Below are 20,868 nucleotides of genomic sequence, written 5' to 3' on the forward strand. Positions count from 1 at the left end.
TGCTGGAGTGCACTAAAAGTACCATAGTGTGCTTTAATATAGTACTGTTTGAGACCAGCAGGGTCTGCACAGTGCAACACATTAATGCACTTTAGAAATCACACATCCTAAGCATTACTCCACTGTGTTGACAAGCTCATACACTTGCACATTCTGCATAGAACAGAAGAAAAGAAGCAGAGAGGAGACCCAGGCTGGAGGAGTGGAATGAGTGTTAGGGGAAGAAGATGGCAATAAGGCCGGAGAAGCAGAATGTAGCAAATCCTTGGAGATTTCATAAAATCAGAACCCAACTTTACATTGGATTCTGAGATAGATGAGAAGCCAAGGGAATGGTATAATCCTGGTTCACGAAGCAAGATAGTAGCATGGCCTCATTGTTCTGGATGTAGTTGTACTGTAATACTTAGTATTACTGCTACTGTATTATCAATTGGCTAAATTGTGCCCTGCTTGAGTGGCCGTCCAGACGTGGAAGGGGGTTCAAGGTGCCCCCTTCTGCTGTTGCACAGATTACCCACATAGTGGATAGCAGCAGAAAAAGGGAGACAGGCTCCACACAGCTGCTATTTTCCCCGGCACAGGAACCAGACCCTCAGGGTCCAATCCTCTTACAGAAGTGAACTATTTAGTCCTTAAGCACTAAGCAACACATGTGAGCTGGCACCTCTGAAAAGTGGGTTCGGTATGGCTCATAGGAGGTGTTTCAGTGACTCTCAGAAAGTCCTATATGCCAGGTATAAAATAGGTAGGTCAGCCAGAATCTTTTGTGTCTGAAATCTAATTTTTTGTTTCTGGGGGAGTTTGTTTTATTTTTTAAAGGTGACACTATCAGATATTGGAGACAATATGTTCATCGTTGGTGCAAAATCTGACTTTGGTTTCAGGTGCTGCTGTGGCCAGCTTATTAGTCAACATATTCCAATTCCACCAAGTACAGCAGCTAACAAAAATGGAGAGGAAACAAAGCAATTGGAACCTCAGCCAGAAAAATGGTCCATCAGTAAACACACCCAAACATGTCCAACAGATGCCTATGGAAATCTTGAGTTCCAGGGAGGTGGACATTCAAATAAGGCCATGGTAAGGAACAGAACACATGCTATACAAACATCAGTCATCTAGATCCCCAGCTCACTGAGGGCCTGATCCAAGCTTGACAATGTTGGAAAGTAGAGTCCTGTGTCTTTCAGCAGAGCAGGTATAGTATACATAGCCGCAATCCAAGCTTCTCCACTCAAGCATTCCTCTGTGCCTGATCGCTGTTCTAGAAGGAGCCACTCCTGGAATTTGTCCCCTGGCCTCCCTGTAAGACTCCCAAATGAAATACGCTGGGGTGCAAAGGGGAACAACATACTGCAAAACCAATAAAAGTTACAGAAAACAAACACATATGGTTGTCCCATTCCCATTTAATAGAATGTCAGTAGTTTAAAAAGAAAATTGCCATAAAGTCATGATTTTAGAAGTAAATATAATATAAAAAGCCAATGCTCAAGAGGTAGAAAAACTAACAAAATAATGAAATAGGATAAAATGTTGCATAAGCCAACTTCTGCTATGTAGATAAGGACTCTAATTTGGTAGTCAAAACAGGATTCAATGAACCAAAGAAAACATCTTGATCTTTTTCAAGGAGGTAATTTCCCCTAGTTCAAATTCCTAATGAAAACTTAGTACTTCCCCTTTCCAACCCAAGCTGTTTTTTTTTAAATGGCAACCTCTTTTACTCATAGATTTCATAGAGTCCTAGACTCCAAGGCCGGAAGGGACCACTGTGATCATGTAGTGTGACCTCCCATATAATATTGGCCAAAGAAACCCCCGATCTCCCCCCCCAAAAAAAATTTCCAAGAGCATATCTTTTAGCAAAGCATCCAATCATGATTTAAAGATTGCCAGTGATGGAGAAACCACCACAATCCTTCGTAAATTGTTCCAGTGGTTAATTACTCTCACTGTTAAAAATGTATGCCTTATTTCCAGTCTGAATTTTTCTAGCTTCAGCTTCCAGCCATTGGATCATGCATTAGATCTTTCTCTGCTAGATTGACTACTATCAAATATTTGTTCCCTGTGTAATGAATAGCACATTCTCCGCTCCTCAACAGTGGAGCAATGCGACTCAGGCTTACTAATTTTTCTCATTACAAGCAATATAGAAACTTTGTGGTATAATATTTAAAAAGCATTAAAATCCTTCCTTGCTCATGTTAGACTTGTTGGTTCCTCAATTCTCAGTCAATGGAAGGTATAACAAAGAAAATAGCACCATAATATTAAGGCACTGTTACAAACTATTTTGCAGTACATACGTGTGTCGTATGACACCAAACCAGATTCTCTGCTTCATCTCATGGTGAAAGACTGGCAACTGGAACTTCCCAAGCTTTTAATCTCTGTCCATGGGGGCCTCCAGAATTTTGAATTGCAACCTAAATTGAAACAAGTATTTGGGAAAGGCCTGATCAAGGCTGCCATGACAACAGGAGCCTGGATTTTCACTGGAGGAGTTAGTACTGGTAAGAAATTACCATCTTCTGAATTTGACTTATGGAGTAAATGTTTCTACATATGGTCTTTCTCAGTGGTAGATGATATGAAAGTGCATAAGAGATTCATAGGTCATAAGGCCAGAAGGGATTGCTGCAACCATCTCATCTGACCTCTTGCATAACACAAGCCATAGGTCTTCCCTGAACTAATTCCTGTTTGAACTAGAGCATATCTTTTAGAAAAACATCTAATCTTGATTTAAATTTTTCCACTGATGGCGAATCCACAATGTTTAGTAATTTTGTCCTACAGGTTTATTACCCTCCCTGTTAAAAATGTGCACCTTATTTCGAGTCTGAATTTATCTAGCTTCAACTCCTAGCCATTGGATCTAGTTATGTCTTTATCTGCTAGGTTGTAGAGCCCTCTATTATCAACTTTCTGTTCCCCATGTTGGTACTTACAGACTATGATCAAATCACCCTTTAACATTCTCTTTGTCAAAGTAAACAGATTGAGGTTTTTGAGTCTTTCACTATAAGGCATGATTTTCAATTCTTGAATCATTCTCCTGGCTCTTCTCTGAACCCTCTCCAATTTTTCAACATCCTTCTTGAATTGTGAACACTAGAACTAGTAGTAGTCGTGCAAGTGCCAAAACCAGAGATCATCTAACCGGTCCTATTTCTTCTTAAGATTCCCCTATTTATATATCCAAAGATCACATGAACATTTTTTGGCCATAGCGCTGGATTGGGAGCTCATGTTCAGCTGATTATCCACCATGATCCCCAGGTCTTTTTCAAAGTCATTGCTTCCCCATCCTGTAAACATGGCCTGTACTCTTTGTTCCTGGATGTTATGAGCTTATATTTGGCTGTATTGAAACACAAATGACTTGCACTCCGTTTACCAAGTGATCCAGTTTGCTCTGTATCGGTCACCTGTCCTCTTAAGGACATAAGAATGGCCATAGTGGGTCAGGCCCATGGTCCATCTAGCCCAGTATTCTGTCTTCTGACAGGAACTGGTGCCAGATGCTTCAGAGGGAGTGAACAGAACAGGGCAATTTATTGAATGACCGAAAATATCATAATGCCTGCATATAAATTCCTGGTATGCCCGCCCCCCAATTTGAATCTGCGTACATCTGCGTACAGCTCTGGTCGCCCCCTCTCAAAAAAGATATATTGGAGTTGGAAAAGGTACAGAGAAGGGCAATAAAAATGATTAACATTTTTAATTAACAGCTTCTGTATGAGGAGAGATTTAAAAGATTGGGAGTTTCCAGCTTGGAAAAGAGATGACGAAGGAGGATATGATAGAGGTCTATGAAATCTTGACTGGTGTGGAGAAAATGAATAAGGAAATGTTCTTTACTCCTTCAGATAACACACGAAGTAGGGGTCACCCAATGAAATTAATAGGCAACAGGTTTAAAATAAACAAAAGGAAGTACTTCTTCACACAACCTATGGAACTCTTTGCCAGGGGATGTTGTGAAGGCCAAAACTATAACAGGATTCAAAAAAGAACTAGATTAGTTCATTGAGGATAGGTACATCAATGGCTATTAGCCAGGATGAGCAGGGATGCAACACCATGCTCCGAGTGTCCCTTGCCTCTGTTTGCCAGAAACTGGGAGTGGACAATAGGGAATGGATCACTTGATGATTGCCTTGCTCTGTTCATTCCCTCTAAAGCACCTGGCATTGGCCACGGTCGGAAGACAGGATAGTGGGCTAGATGGACCATTGCTCTGACCCAGTATGGTCGTTCTTATGTTCGTCCATTGAACCCACTGATTTTTTGCCCCACTCTTCATTACTTCCCCAATCTGTGTGTCAGCTGCAAGATTTTGGTTTCTTCTGGGTCACTGATAAAAATGTTAGATAGCAGAGGGCCAGGAACCAGTCGCATACACTCAGATTGTAAAATGTAATGGTAAATGGGGAATCATCACTGTCAGTCAGTTTTTAATCTATTTGATGTGTGCTGTGTTGATACTGACTGAGCTTCAACATATTCAGATGTAATTTCTTTTGACCATATTTCTAGTATATGGTGGGGTTTTTTAATTACACTATCTCTTTGTAATTGGTTATTTCATAGAAAATGTATGCAAACAAAGGGCCTGATCCTGCATTATGAAGCATGCAGGCAGATCTCTGTGCCTGCATGGGATCCTCTTTGACAGATGTTTCATAGGTATATATTACATGTCCTCTTAAGACCCTCACAAATATAAGATGGTGATTGCTCTTGATGAGAACAATTTTTAAATAAAGAAATGTTTGATTTATTAGATATCTATCATTTAGCTTGCTGCTGTATCTCACACACAATAAGACCCCAGTCTTGCCAAGACTTATGCATGTGCTTAAGCTGACACACTATGAATAGTCTCACTGAAGCCAATGGTACTAAACACAGTGTGTCAGTTTAAGCTCCAAATGTGAGTCTCTGCAGGACTGGGGTTGAAGTGACTTCAGTGGGGCTTCATGAGGATGCAGGGTTCACCCACACACATTACAATATAAGATCAGTGCCTAAGAAGGCAACTGGAATGAGAATGGTTTCTCTCTTTGGGCTCTACGACTTCAAAGTGTAATCTAAGTGCAGATACTCATAGGAGCAGTTACCTGCCTCAGCTTCAGTTTTGACTGTTTCACTCCATTTCTAGTTTCCTGGACTTCCGAGCAATATCTGAATTATTGCATTTCCTCAAGCTAAAGTAAAGTTGACTGAGTTTTCTTGGTGTATAATAAATCATAGCTATTAGAAATGGTAAAGACTTATTTGGTCATTTAGACGCATCTCCTTTTCAGTGCAGGATTATTTTCCATTTATATTATTCAGTACTTTGTCCACCTCAGTTATAAATTATTCAATGAATGGTTCTTTCATCAATACCCTTGGAAGGCTATTCTATTGTAAGTGTGGCAAAGAGTCCTCTGGCAACTTATAGACTAACAGACATGTTGGAGCATAAGCTTTCATGGGTGAATACCTACTTCATCGGATGCATGTAGTGGAAATTTCCAGAGGCAGGTATAAATACGCAAGCAAGAATCAGGCTAGGGATAACGAGGTTAGTTCAATCAGGGAGGATGAGGCCCTCTTCTAGTAGTTGAGGTATGAACACCAAGGGAGGAGAAATGTAAGTGTGTCAACAAAATGAAGAGACAATATAGAATGAGGGGCAGTGTTATAACAACGTTTTTCACTCATATCTTATATTTTTTATACTTAAATGGACCCTATCAACTTGAAACTCACATTTCTCTGCAACAAAAATTCTCTCTCTTTTAGTTACAAGTAGCATTTAAGATTGCTAGAATTGAAAAAATTTACCAAAAACTACTTTTTGCTATTTTTGTTTGTTTCCTTTGAGTATTTTATAGTGCTTCCTCCCCATTGATGTGAAGACACTTGTACACAGAGCAAGGGAGCAGAAAACTGTTTAATATAAAAAAATTAAGGATTTTTTTTAAATTCCAAAGCATATTATTTAAAGGATGCTTTATCAGAAACTAGAGTTTTCTGAAAACAGTTTTAAAAAATGTGTGTGCCTTTCAAGTATATTACGCTGTAAAGTTTGAAAATAGTAGCTAAGTACGTATCAGCACTTCAGCATAAGCCTCTGAAGCGTCAAGAATAAATTTAAATGAATTGTACCTATAGGAGTAATTCGCCACGTGGGAGATGCCTTGAAAGATCATTCTTCCAAGTCCAGAGGACGAATCTGTGCCATAGGAATTGCACCATGGGGCATTGTGGAAAATAAGGAGGATCTGATTGGGAAAGATGTAAGTCTCTTCTATAAGAAAACTCTCATGTAGTGGGATATCAACTGTGTAACAAAATGCATGTTTCGTCTGTTTGCAGTTCTTGTGTATTTGTGTTTTTCCCTCTTTCCAAAATATTTCTAGAGCTAAAATTAGTGTACATTATTGTAACAAATTCTCCATCTGATTATGCTCAAAATGTTTTGCTGAGGAAAGGAGGAAGAAGGTAACAGTAGCTGGGCAGGTATGTTGCATCTGCTCCATGTACAAAGAGGAAAGGAAGAAGCTGAAGGTGATAACTTTCCTTTAGTCTCTCAATGGAAACATGAGAGAGGGTATATTTGTCATCAGTGTCCTAAGGGTTAATAGATGTTGATTGATTTTAGTCTTGAATTCCAGCATATTGCACGTGGCTCTCTGATCTCCAGCAGCTACTGTTGATGACACAAAGGACAATTCATGCAAGCTATGAAGCGTGTTCTGTTTTCAGCCCAGCTACAGATATAATATCATAGATAGACAATGCCTGTGTCCTTCTAGGAAGCTGATTACTCTTGAGAACGCTTTTTCAACAAAGATATACTTACGATGTATACATTTCACTTGCTGCCATATCAATACAAAATAAGTAGAGTGTGTGTTGCTAAAAAAGTACTACTTTAGTGCAAGTAGCAGGGGCCTGTTTTTTGCATACTGGAAAGTGTTGGGTTCTAACCCAATGCCATATGCTGAGAGTTTTGTAGACAGCCAGGGTGCTCATACAGGTGCAACACATGGGATTCATTATAGATTGGCACTCAGTTGTTGAATATGAATTACTCGGGGCTCCAGGTTATTCAGAAGAAAATGTTGTAAAATTGGGTGAGGGAATTACACAATACAATTGTTATGGAGAAGGTTTTTAGCCTTTGTAAAGAAGCAAGGGAGAGACCCTTTAGTTACTGGCTGGACATCTAAAGACAGGCTCGTCTTTATTTCAGATTATAAAGGCCTCTATTACTAGATTCTCTTCCTGGTGCTGCATGTCGTTATGTTGAAAATTGTGGCTGTGGGTTTGTTACATGTGTATATAGTAGCAAGTAAAGCCTTTTTTTAATCTTTATGCACGTATCCTTTTGACAGGTGTCAAGAGTTTACCAAACAATGTCAAACCCTTTAAGTAAGCTCTGTGTGCTCAACAGTTCTCATACACACTTCATCTTAGCGGACAACGGCACACTTGGTAAATACGGAGCTGAAGTTAAGTTGCGACGTCAACTGGAAAAACACATCTCCCTTCAGAAAATTAACACACGTAAGTGCAGTGGGAGATTTTAGACAAACTGCGAACATTAATATCTTGAATAAGTGGATTTTTAAAAAAAAATATTTTTGTTGGACTGAACTTTAGGTTTTTTTGTGCCAGCTGTTGACCAGAGACTGAAATTTGATCAGATCAGTGTAACTGGGACAAAAACATGTGCTGCCTGATTACTAACACAGAAGGCTTGAATCTAACAGGAGGGAAACAAAGAAGAGTAAGGGTCAGAAAAGGAGGAAGGGGAAGGTGAGGAACAGTAGGGAGAAGGGAATTCAATGACACAAGACTTTAAGTGAAAGAGAGTCATGAAGGAAAAGAAAGATAGATATTTTGTGTACTTCTAGCCAATGTTCGGAGGCCTCACTGAATACACACCAGAGAATAATGCTTCATCTAATTCCTTTTAATCAGCATTCTGTGAATCTCTGTGGTTCCTGTCTCCAAGAGTGTGTGCTAACATTTTTTATTTCTCTCTATTTGGGTTTGTATCCCTTGAGTTTCGTTTTGAATTTCACAATCAAAATTCTGCAACTCTTCTAATGAATGTAACCAGAGATTTGGATTTTTAATGAATCTCTAACCTAGGCAATCTCACCTAGTTTAAGGGTTTCACATGTAAAGTTTCATACAGATCTGCTGCTTGCTTACTTCCCCATTATCCATTTCTAAATCATTTATCAGATGCATTTTATGTGATTTCTCTCAAGGCTTGATTAGTGATTTCTTTCTCCACTGAACCTTCTGTAACATCCTGATCTCGAAAAAATGTATAAAAAAGTAGATAGGTAAATGAGAGAGATGGCTGGGCTGATTTTCTTGTGGTTGCCCAGCAGTAATTATTTTTATTCTAAATAATGCATAGTTATTGAATAATGTCTCAAAACAGGAGGCCAATTTGGGAATCTGCAACTGAGACAAGGGCAAAACGAAAACTGCATTCATCGACATGTCAGCTTTAAAAATTTTCTGCTGCCTCTTCAGACATATCATTGAAGTTTGAGTCTCTTGAGCTTATTATCAGAGAACTGGAAATGGGCACACTTTTAAAATAACAATTTAAAAACGTTAATTAGATCTCCTGAGTTTGAGAATTTGGCATTCACCAGGTATGGATTCCTAAACTCTGGCAGGAATAACGAGACTTGGAAATACTCCATGTTATCTAATAAATATTAATAGTCAATGATTTTTTTTCCCTCACCCAAAAATCAATGGGAGGAAAAACACTATCATTAATAATTGACTCTACTTTTTAAAGTCTGTGATCTTGCTTGGTGTGTGGGGTGGGGATATGAGGGAGGTGAGAGAAAGAAGTTAATATGAAATAATATTATTTTTTAGAACAATGCACGGATACAAAATTTTTATCTGCATCCAATCCATGAGTATAAAGCGGATATTCACAGATTTGCAGGACTCTAATTATTTTCTCTTTCTGACACCCCCAATTTCATGAAGGTCTTATGAAATATTTGAAATCTTTGTAAAACCAGGGTTTTGTAAAAATAAACTTTGGCTTTGATGTGAATTTCAGAGAACATGGAGATTTGGGGTCAGAAAATCTGGTTTTACATAAGTAATGTGATTTTTATTTTTGAACCTGTTAGGAATCTCAACTTCAGCCAGGTTTCAGAGTAACAGCCATGTTAGTCTGTATTCGCAAAAAGAAAAGGAGTACTTGTGGCACCTTAGAGACTAACCAATTTATTTGAGCATAAGCTTTCGTGAGCTACAGCTCACTTCATCGGATGCGTCAGCCAGTGGGCCAATCTGTTCTCTCAGTTCCAATGCAGTGCTTTTACAGTGGTGTAACTGAGAAGAGAATTTGGCCCATTACTTTTCAAATCAACAATAAGTAGTATATGTAAAGGGGGCTTTTTAATTTCAAGATTGAAAAAAAAGTGATGATTTAAAAAAAAATCATTAAAAATAAAATCTTTCCAATAGTTGAAATAAATCTGAATACTTTAGTGCCTCAGGTAATGCTGATTATCCTAGGGAGCTTTCAGTGGCTGTTATTTATTAAATAAGAGGAAATCAATTCAAAATAGCAGTGGCATAGGGACTGATAGCAGCTACTAATTGGGGTTTTTAAACAGTCTTTAAAAAGCCAAAGAACATAATAGAGTGTCAGGTAAAGGCTAAAGCACATGTGTTGTGTGCACTTCTGGAGTTTGGTTTGCTTCCTTTCTTGTTTAATTGGTGTTTGGTCATTTCACCATCTATAAAACTGAAGTTGGGAATCTGACAAAGTACAGAAGATAAAAACATGCTCTGTGGGAAGCCTCAGTCCAGTTACTAGTGGCCACATAATTTAAAAAATAAGGCATCCCAAGTGGCACTATTTGGCACCCTTGTTGGATGTCTGAGCAGAGATGTGAAAGGATTTAATGGGCATAAAGACTGAACCCAATCTCTGGGATCCCTCCAGATCAGATATAGGACGCATTGGTGGGACAGTGTCCTACCGCTGTCCATGCTGCGCCTGTTCTGCAGAGAGAGGAATTAAATCTACAGGGTTGCTGTTGTGGTACCTTCCACAGTCTCTCAGTTAACTTTTTAAAAAAAAACAGACAACCTCTTTATGAAAAGTTGATCATTTTACAGAATTAAGCACTTGATCCAAATGCTCATGGGTAGTGAAATCAGTCAGCTTGCACCTAATGCTTTTTGCCTTGCATTTTCCTGAGGTGTAAGTGACCATGTGACCAAGATTCCAGTGATCATGTGACCTGTGGGCTTCCCTTTGTCATCCTATGCCTGGAGATCATAGTGAGGCAGGGACAGCAAAGGGATGCTCAGCTGTCATCTCTTACATCGGCCAGCCATTTCAACCTAATGATAAAAAGAGCAAAGTAATGCTTTTATCTGAAGAGAAAGCATAGGTGGATATCATGTTGAGGATGACCAAACGAGTCAAAAGTAGCAAGGAGACAATAGCCTGGAGCCATCAGAATATTAATTGGGGTAATAAGGTATTAGAGTTAGTATAGCTGATCTAGCTGCAGATGGATTCTAACAAGATTCCCACACGACTGAGACTGCAAAACAGATCACCTACTGCATGTGTGAATAAATAGACAGTAAGTAGCAGGACCGAAGAAAGTCAGCTGGGAGACATTTTGCTTTCTTTCTTTTGGGGCTGTGGAGAAATGTAGGCAATATCTTTCACACCATCACCCAATCATGCACACCCTCCATTTCTTTTCCTGACGCTTTCTCGTTGCTCTGGTTCACTGGGAAGCCATAACATAGAATTCATACACATTCACAGCGTTCCACCTCTTTGAAACAAACCCAGCACTGTTACTGGTGTTTAATGACACACCTGTTTCTTTTACAGGACTGGGACAAGGTGTTCCTGTGGTTGGGCTCATAGTTGAAGGGGGTCCCAATGTGATCTCTATAGTCCTAGAATGTCTGCGAGAAGAGCCACCTCTCCCTGTTGTGATCTGTGATGGCAGTGGACGAGCATCTGACATTCTGTCTTTTGCACACAAATATTCTGAAGAAGGGGGGTAAGATTTTTGGGACCATTACAAAGGCTGTGGATGGCGCAGAGCGTTGGTGGGGTGATACTACCCAGTTTGCTTCTATGTTGCCAGTAGAGGTGGTTGAAAATTTTGAAATTTTGACACAAGCTTTCATTCAAGTTACAAAATTAAATTTTAAAAACAAAAGGATAAAATGCTCACAAAAATGTCCTGTTTTTCAACCAGCTCTCGGTGCCAGTTTGATCCCAGCCCAGGTGGCAATGACTAAAAGTTGTTACCACCTGATGGCTGTTTTGGGACCTACTGACCTAAGTTTGGCTGTCTCATCCCTATCGTAAATGTCACTGTCACACAATCCCTCACCACAAATGACACTATAATTTACAATTTATTGGGTGCCTTGGCAATGAGGCTATGAACTAAGCATTGGTCTACACGACAGAATTACTTCAGTGTCAATAATCCACATTCCTGAGTGACGGAGTTATACCAACCTAAGTGCCAGTGTAGACAACACTATGTCGGGAGGATAGCTTCTCCTGCTGACATTGCTACTGCTTCTCATGGAGGTGGATTAACTCAGCTGATGGGAGAAGCTCTCTTCCGTCAGCTTAGAGCATCTTCATTAAAACACTACAGTAGCACAGCTGCATCGATGCAGCTGTGCCAATGCAGCATTTAAAGTGTAGACCTGCCATAAATGGGGCCAAAGAATGACCTTCCATATCAGGACTGAGGTAAATTGGCAGAGGGCCTTTATAAGAAGCTTGTGCTATTGTAGAATGTCACACCTGTTTGATGGATAAACAGAGAATTTCATTCTCCAGGGGTGTCAAACAACACGAACGCCTTCACTGAAGAAAAATCTGTCTGAGATAGCTATCTTGAAATTAAATCCGGGTGGAGACAAGTCACTGTTATTTTTACCTTGATGCAACTTGTTGAAGTAAAACCTGTACACCCTGCTCAACCTGAGGTTGAGCCTGACTTGTTAAACTGAGATAAAAACTAGCCTCGTGTCTTCACTAAGATTTTACATCAAGATAGCGATCTCAATGTAAAAGATGCATTTTTTAAAATTATTTTGCAGTGAAGATTCAACTAGATACTTAATGCTTATGCATGCGCTTAACTTTAAGCACATGAGTAGTCCTGCTGACGTCCCTTAAAGTTAAGGATTTGCATAAATATCTTGCTGGGCACCTAAGTTCACACACTTAAGTTGGGGTGTTTTTTACATGGTTAATAATAAATAATAATAATAATAATATTTTTAATTTACCAACACATTTCTCGGTTTTCCCTCCTTCAGCATCTTTCTAGTCTCCTCGAGTGTATTCAAATTTAATTGAAAGAACTTATCAGAAATCAGTCTGTTTGATCGCTCTCTGCTGCATGGCTGTCTCTTGCAGTATGCATGATGCTATGTCCAATTTTCCTATCAGATGATGATGAGATAACTGCATTCAGGCTATAGAAGTTGCTTGATAAGAAGAATCTTTGGAGTCCCTGCTTTCATATTAGAGAAAATAATTTTCTGATGAGCTCTGAATTTATCTACATTTTGTAGCTTCAGCAGTTTTGCCGCTCTGAATGCCTGCTGGTAATATTTGCCATCTTCTTGAAATAAATGTTTTATGAAGAAACCAGTTAAGATTGGAGGGCTTACATCTCGTGTTACTTTCACAGACCAAATCAAATCATTTAAACATTGCTGAAACATTTTCAACTTTTTTATATATATTTTTCTTTAGACTTCATATTTTTAAATAGTCTGTATGAGCTTCCAGGCTCCCCTTGACAAGAACTCACTTACAAATACAGTACCACTCAGTAGCATAACGCAATACACCCATCCCACTCTCCCCAAAATCTCATTCCTTCAGCTTTACAGAAAAACATTTGCAGCATTTTAATGTAAAATGTCCTCTGGAGATTTCTGGATACTGAACTCCTTGGCTGATCCCCACATGGAGGTACAGAACATGTAGCATCATTGGCTATCACCTCTGTGGATGAAAAGATGGTTCAGGCTCCTTGCCATTCAGTTTTTGGTTCCTGTGTTAAGATTTTCAGACATACGGGAGCCAATTTTGGTATGGATCTCATGAGACTATTGCTAACTCTTTTCATTAGTCCCATAATCTTATATCATAAAATAGGAAGATCCTGGATAAATTATATGTTCTCAAAACAAAGAAACTGGACTGATGTAAAAAGTTTTGTTGTTTGTTTTAATGATGGAGTATAATTTATATTATTTTTAGGTATTTTTTCTTTTATTTTTCTATTAGGATTATAAGTGAATCCCTCAGGGACCAGCTTCTAGTAACCATTCAAAAAACCTTCAACTACAACCGGAACCAAGCCCATCAGCTGTTTGTCATTCTCATGGAGTGTATGAAAAAGAAGGAACTTGTAAGTGCCATAACATTCATTCATGAATGCCTTAACCTCAGTACAACCCTACCCTTCCTTTCAAATGCCATTTACATATTATTACTATTTATCTTTCATTCACAGAGTGCCAGAAATGTATACAGTGATTCACAAATATAAACTAAGGCAAGATCATGCCCAAATTCCCATGTCAAACAAGTTACAGCTTAATGGCAGATTTGGGCCCTAAAATAGACATGATGGGAGGATCAGGTGCAGAAGATAGTGAAAAGATAATTGGAGGAAGGATTCCCAGAAGTAGTGATTTTAATCTTTTGTCTTGCAGTCTTTTACAATAGACTTGTCTTTTTTAAGTCCTGGGGGAAAAAATTGTTTTAAGTGTTCTTAAGCATCAATGTAATTCCTGATCCATGCTTGCCATGACAGTATTATCCACATCATTGAGTCACACTCCTTCAAGTCCCACCAGGGGAGAAACTCACTAGTAAGGAAAAGAAAATTGTCTTGGATTCATTATTGTATTTATCCATCATCCGTCAATAGTGCTTGTACTCATGGGGTTAGAGCCTGTTGTTTTTAGCATGCAAAATGAACCAATGAATGTTTCCACTTGGTTAATTGCAGCTGTGGAATTTTTTTCATATTTTCATCGTATGAATATATCCTCCCTTGTGTCAAGGGGTAGATTTCCAGTTAATTCTTTTTGATTGCAAAGCTGAAGCAGCAACTTTCAAACAATGACATTTTAACAGCTTTGTTTTTAATAGCAGTTTCAACTGGCTAAGTCTAGCTTTTTCCATTTTCAGTGTTGTTTTTTCTTTTCTAAATGCTGGTTATTTTTAGAGGTGGGAGTGGGGCTGAAATACCAAACCCCTCTCTCCTAACTACCTGCAGTAACCAGGTGTGCCACGCTTCTAGTATGAAATTTAGGACAATTGCCTTATCTCTGCTATACCTGATTTTGTCCCTAGTGAAGCAATGCCACATCTCCATGAAGTAGACTGAGAGGAGGTAACTAGGCAGAGCATTAGTTGGAAAGAGGTGCAGCTCTACTCTTGAGGGAAGAGAACATCTCCTATCCCTTTATGACAGGTTTCAGAGTAGCAGCCGTGTTAGTCTGTATTCGCAAAAAGAAAAGGAGTACTTGTGGCACCTTAGAGACTAACCAATTTATGTGAGCATAAGCTTTCGTGAGCTTCAGCTCACTTCATCGGATGCATCTGATGAAGTGAGCTGTAGCTCACGAAAGCTTATGCTCAAATAAATTGGTTAGTCTCTAAGGTGCCACAAGTACTCCTTATCCCTTTATGATTAGAGTGTCTATATTTCTCTCCTCTATTTCTTCTTCCAAAATGCTTCCTGCTTCTTAGGACTAAGTCTGCCAATCCCTGTCTGCCAAGGGAATGTTGGACCTGATTCCCTATTCCAGGATCCTCTGAACTCTGCCTAACTCCCATCGAAATAATTTAAATCCATGGGAATTAGGCACTTAAATACCTTTGAGAAGTGGGACCATAGTTCCCCCTCATAACATGGCACTGTCCACTGAGAAGTGTCAGGGGGGGAAAAGGATATTCATGTTTGTTTTTTTCCCCAGGTAGTTATGTGATATCTGCAGCAGTTTGCATTTCCAGAATGGGATCTGATTCTTGCAGATTAAATGAACAAATGTTTAACCCAAGTCTAAATACTAAAGCTTACGCTTAAGGCTGAGTTCAGCCACATTTACACTGCAATAAAGGGAGTACTCATGGAGTGAGGTGCTACTCCTTGTGTGTAAGAGCAGCAGATTCCAGCTCCTGCTCCTTACTCATGCATACTCCACTGACTTCAAAGACAGTTTTGACTGAATAAGATCCAAGTTAAGGACTTCTGAATTTGGTCCAATGAATGTGTGAAGCCAGTAAAAGATTCCATTGGATCAGTTCTTCCCTCAATTCTGCTAATGCTGGCCTCATTGTAATCAACAGGAGCCGCACCTGTGTAAATGAGCCATGTATTTCTGTCCATCTCAAACTGAAGTCTGTACTATGTTATATGGTTAGCATGATAAGGCCACAATTTCAGGCCTGATTGCAGGTAAAATGTACGGAACCCCACCCAACACCATTAATATGAACCAGCATCCGAAGACTCCATCAGGAAATGTTCTCAAAATCCCCAAGTCACATATTATGCTAGTCTGGAAGGCATCATCTTTTATTATAAAATCTGACTCCGGCAGTCAAAGCATCAATCAGAGGATGACTTTTCACAGCCTTTTGCTGCCAAAACAAAATTTAGTAAGTAACAGAATAAGTATTCAGCAATTAGGGTAAATAATGGGAGTTATGAGACCAATTTTATCAGCTTAAATATTAATCCTGATGTCCCACTTTGAGGATAAAGAGCAGCAAACAGAACATTCAGAAATCCAGTTAATCAAAATTTCTCCATCAAATCAACTCTGAGTCTCAGCAGCCCCCAACTCTTTCCCCTTCTTCTGTCATAGTCTTCTCTGTAAATGTATAAAAAAGAAGCTGATAAAGAGCTAGGAATCATAAAATAGAGATAGAATGAATTTTAGAGACTGTAGCTATTTTTCTAGTCCTGTGATAAGCTGGGTATTAGTATTTAAATATCTGATATTTTTCTCCAGATCCAAACTTTAGGTAAAAATTTTGGCTAATGTATGATGTTCACAACACCATTGAATATTGTATACACTCAGTAACAGCAGTGTTAATGTGAACCCATCTTCTGGCATCCCAGAGCACAAACAATCTCTTCAATGGGCTGAATTGATGGGGTCCTGGCTGGGTCAAAAAGCCAAGGTGTGCACAAAAAAACAACCAGTCCACACCCCTGATCTCCAAAGCCACTCTTAGCTCCAGCTGAGGCAGGGCAGGCTGGCTGTGGGTTTGGAGGGGAGACAGTATTAGGATGGACACCTCTGACCCACATTCACCATGTTGTGTGGGGGGGGCTTTTGGAGAGGTGCTTATCTGCTGACCTCTTGTGGAATTTGGCCATTTGTTATTAAACATCCATGGTTTTGGCACAAGGTGCAGGCTCTTCATTCTAATAGTTACCTCTGTTGGCCAGGAGGCACTAACATCAATTCCCACAAATTTCAAAATAAGAATTAAGTCCTTCAATGCCAGTCTGTAATTCCCTGCCTGTTTAGTGTCATAGTAGCCTCCTGTTTTTCCTGAATGTTCTTTTCCTTGACTTCCAATAATTTCCTTTTGGAGGTACATCATAAGGTGACATCATTCCTAGTGCTGAACTCCCATTGGTACTCTGGGGAGTTCAGCATTTGCACCAAGGAAAAATTATGCCATTTCAAATTTACCTCCATTCCTTAGATTTTTATGTTTCTTAGTTCTCAGACCGTAGTTTCCTAAATAAAGGCCCAGTCCCGTGATTCTTATGCAATTTTTACTCAATCTTACTCAAAGGACTGAACAGAAACTGAAGTAAGGTTCCAAGGATTGTGACATAATGGCCAATGTTGGTATGGTGGATCCCACACTTTTCTTGGCAGGGAGGCTAGGATGCCACCCCTTACCCCTGCTCTTGGGGCACCAAGGGACCCGCTAGTGACCCAGGAAGGTGGTAGAGGAGGGACGCAGAGAAGGGGTCGGGGTTTGCTCCTCACTCTGAGCCCCAGCCCCACTCAACCCCTGCAGATTTCTTACCCTCTTCTTCCTTGGGTAGGGTTACCCTCAATCCTTGACACTGGGGGAGGGAGTCTCCCTGCTCTGCTGGGGCAGGATCTCCATTCCTCCGGTTCTCTGGTCTTTCAATTCTCAGCAACACACCTCCAAATTCCAGTCCTCTCTCCTTCCTCACTCCACCTTGTCTGCCTGGAGCAGGGGTTTTTTATTAGGCTCCTGGCAGGGCCTTAATTGGCTACAGGTGCTCTAATTAACCTGTAGTAACCATCCCTAGTCTACAGGACCAGAACCCTATTGTGCTTTGTACATACACATAAGAAGAAAGATGGCCCCTGCCCCAGGGAGCTTACAGTCTAGTAGATGCTCTGTTTGAGTTAGGCGAATTGCTTACTTTCTCTGTGCTTCAATCCCCATCTGTAAAATGGGAACAATAGTATTTCCTTTCCTCCCACCCTGCTGTCTGCCTTGTCTATTTAGATGCAATCTCCTTGGGACAGGGACTTTTTCTTATTACATTTGTGTACAGCACCTAGAACAGTGGGACCCCGATCTTGTTTGAGTCCTCTAGGTGCTATTCTAATACTTATTCTAATAATTATTATAATACTAATTCTAATAATGCATAACAATCACTAATGCCCAAAGTTATTTACCAGATTATTCTTCTAATCTAGTTATTTTTATTGGGCAATCATAAAGAAACATAAATAGCCTATCCTCCTCACAGCATATAGAAGTACTTTTCAGAAGGCCAATATGCATATATTAAAACTCACTCAAGTACTCAAAAGCGAAACATCTTTAGATATTCTGGGTTAACGTAAAAATGATACAGAGTAAAGGACATTTACAGGTGTAAGATACTCTAGTCTCAGAATCAGTGACATACTGTAGGATACCTTAATTGAAAGCTAGATATTTATGTCCATTTTACTCTCAAGTTCTCTGCCACAGAAGTTGTATTTTCTAACTGAGCAGGACATTTATTAATACTTGAAGCACTGACTATACAGGAAGTCAGTGTTCCTATGTTCCTTTGTCACACTTTTTTTTTTCAAATCCAGATCAAGTTTGCATAGAATGTAAGTATCCGATCTTTTTTATTTTATTTTTTTACTGTAACTGTGTTTAATAAAATATATTGTAAATCCCATTGTGCTTTCTAGGTTCAGCCCTGCAAGATGCTGTGCACTCTGGCCCTGATCCAACAGAGCACTTAAGCACATGTTTAACTTCAAGCATCTAAATAGTCCCACTGACTTTAGTGGACTACTCTTGGACGTAAGTGCCTGGCTGGATCAAGGCCAGAATGCTCAGTATCTGGCAGGTTTGAGCCCTCTGTTTCTAATGACACTAAGCTGATGGAGTCAAAAGAAATCTTACCTTTTTTATAGTGCTTTGGCACTTCTTTTCTAATGCCAATCAGAACTCAGAAGGACAAATATGCAAATATGAAAAATAATGCGGCAAAAAATTAAATAGGCTTTTTTCCCCAAACTTTTTCAATGAGGTTCTGGTTTAAGGTTCAGATTGGTTCTTGTTTTAGCGACCTGTCCCTTTGAAAAAGGGCTGCGAACAACTGCCTTGGCAGTGCTTGTGGGAACACAGCGCGTGTTCTCTTTGTGAGCGTGCAAGGGCACAGTGCACACCAAAGAAGGTGAGGAGGGCCCGGGGAGCAGAGTGTGCTTGGTGTGAAGTGGGGTAGCAAACGGTACCATCCAAAGGGTGTACTCTCCACTCGTACGCTTTGGGCAGGAATTGTGCTGCCAGAGGCAAATGCTTCCTGCAGCTTTCCACCACCGCCAACATAGGTCACTGACTGTATGTGCAAGTCACACCCATACCTACCAGCTTGGTGAAAGAGGGGGGGCAAGGCACAGGAAAAGCAGGTTTGCAGAAAAATGTCTGAAGGAACTTGCTTTGTTAAGGCATTATTTTTCACTTTCAACTCAGTAGATTTGATTCAGTAGAGAGAGTTTAACAGGGCCTTGCCTTAATCAAGTTTTTGGAATTAAAAAATGCCAAATCACAGGAGGCTTTACCTGCTGAGTAAAAACTCAGACAGTAAACTCATTAAGCAGAGTGTGTCTCAAGGCTTCAGATAAGACTGTCCAGAGCAGCGTGGTGATTTGCTTGACTGAGCAAGGCTTCTACCTCAAATGATTCTTTGGTGACTTTGCTTATTTTCCTGTAATGGATGTAACTTTTCCTATGCCTCTTCCCCCTGCTAAATCAATGTCACTGTACCAAACACATTTTTTCATAGGTACAAAATTGATACAAGTTATTGAAAGTTGAAAAAAATTGCCATGCCAAAAAGTGGACACAAGTTTATACAGTAAAAGGATGCTTTTGGGTGGAGATGTGCTTGGCAACACTTGGTCTGTTATATTTGGAATTACCATAATTTAAACATGTCGGATGCCGTTAGATTATCAGATTATCCTGTGTTTGAATCCCATATTACATTATTTTTCTTCCTGCCTTTTTTTTTAATGAAGAACTTTACTTCAATTATCGTTTATTAAAAGCAGACTATTTTTGTAGTTTTCTAGGCACTAATAAGCAACTGAACCAAATATCAATATAAATATTCAGTTTTGTGCACAAGAGAGTTGCCTCCAAGGTTTATCTAGGATTGTACTTTTTGCCAATGCATTACTTAACTTTCATCTCAAACTGCGTGAATGTTAAATTCAGTCAAAGAAATTCCATAATGGTAATTTCAGGTATTAGTGACAGGTTTCAGAGGAACAGCCGTGTTAGTCTGTATTCGCAAAAAGAAAAGGAGTACTTGTGGCACCTTAGAGACTAACCAATTTATTTGAGCATGAGCTTTCGTGAGCTACAGCTCACTTCATCAGATGTTTACCGTGGAAACTGCAGCAGACTTTATATACACACAGAGAATATGAAACAATACCTCCTCCCACCCCAGAGATGGTTGGAAAACTATATAAAATTGGCACAGCAATTTTGTCCCGTGTTTTATGTCAAAATCTGTTACCAAAATAATTTCATCATCATTTAAAATTTTGATTTTTGTTTTTACTAGTTGTATAGTCAGTCAAAGAACAGGACAAAGATATGAAAGTTTTCACCCCTTTTTATTTGTCAAAATTAGAAATTTCAATGAAGAATGTAATTGAAATAGCAAATTTTGAAAAAATTCAAACAATATAGAAACATATGCAATTTATCTCTCTTCTTTTCTCTCTCTCTTTCACTTAAGCTATGTCTACACTGGCAATTGAACGACAAAACTTTTGTCTTTCAGAGGTGTTAAACAACCCTTCCACCCCTGAAAGACAAAAGTTTTGCCGCAACAAGTGCCAGTGTGAACAGTGCATTGTCAGCAGGAGTGCTGTCCTGCCAACAATGCAAACACTGCTCGTTGGGGGTGGAAGCTTTTTCTCTGCAGGAGAGCTGACAAACAGTGGCTATACTGCCCGACATTGAGCAGCACTGCTGTACCGACACAGCCTTGTCACTAAAAGCTGTGTAGTGCAGACATAGCCTTATTCTCTCTTTCATTTGTTCTAAGTAACGTTCCTGAGTTAATTGTGTGTTTGGTTTTACTCTCTCCTATAGATAACTGTGTTCCGTATGGGTTCTGAGGGGCAACAGGACATTGAGATGTCCATTTTAACTGCTCTACTTAAAGGTGAGTTTTTACACAGGCAACAAATAAGGATGAACAAACCCACTTGAAGAAAAAAACCCCAAAATAA

General features: G+C 39.5%; 1 protein-coding gene and 1 long non-coding RNA gene across 2 annotated transcripts in view; one reads left to right on the forward strand and one right to left on the reverse strand.

Annotated features, from left to right (window-relative positions):
- TRPM1 (transient receptor potential cation channel subfamily M member 1) overlaps nucleotides 1-20,868 on the forward strand; it is a 168,206-nt gene that overhangs the window by 92,750 nt on the left and 54,588 nt on the right. Inside the window, exons 3-9 of the mRNA XM_075133020.1 lie at nucleotides 888-1,083; nucleotides 2,309-2,522; nucleotides 6,181-6,305; nucleotides 7,407-7,578; nucleotides 10,928-11,102; nucleotides 13,373-13,496; nucleotides 20,729-20,801. Coding sequence (XP_074989121.1) covers nucleotides 888-1,083; nucleotides 2,309-2,522; nucleotides 6,181-6,305; nucleotides 7,407-7,578; nucleotides 10,928-11,102; nucleotides 13,373-13,496; nucleotides 20,729-20,801 — 1,079 coding nt within the window. The remainder of the gene's footprint in view (nucleotides 1-887; nucleotides 1,084-2,308; nucleotides 2,523-6,180; nucleotides 6,306-7,406; nucleotides 7,579-10,927; nucleotides 11,103-13,372; nucleotides 13,497-20,728; nucleotides 20,802-20,868) is intronic.
- Nucleotides 1-20,868, reverse strand: part of LOC142073378 (uncharacterized) — a 114,827-nt gene that overhangs the window by 26,862 nt on the left and 67,097 nt on the right. The window lies entirely within an intron of this gene.

Source organism: Caretta caretta, chromosome 10 (genome assembly GCF_965140235.1).
Source record: "Caretta caretta isolate rCarCar2 chromosome 10, rCarCar1.hap1, whole genome shotgun sequence".
NCBI lineage: Eukaryota > Metazoa > Chordata > Testudines > Cheloniidae > Caretta > Caretta caretta.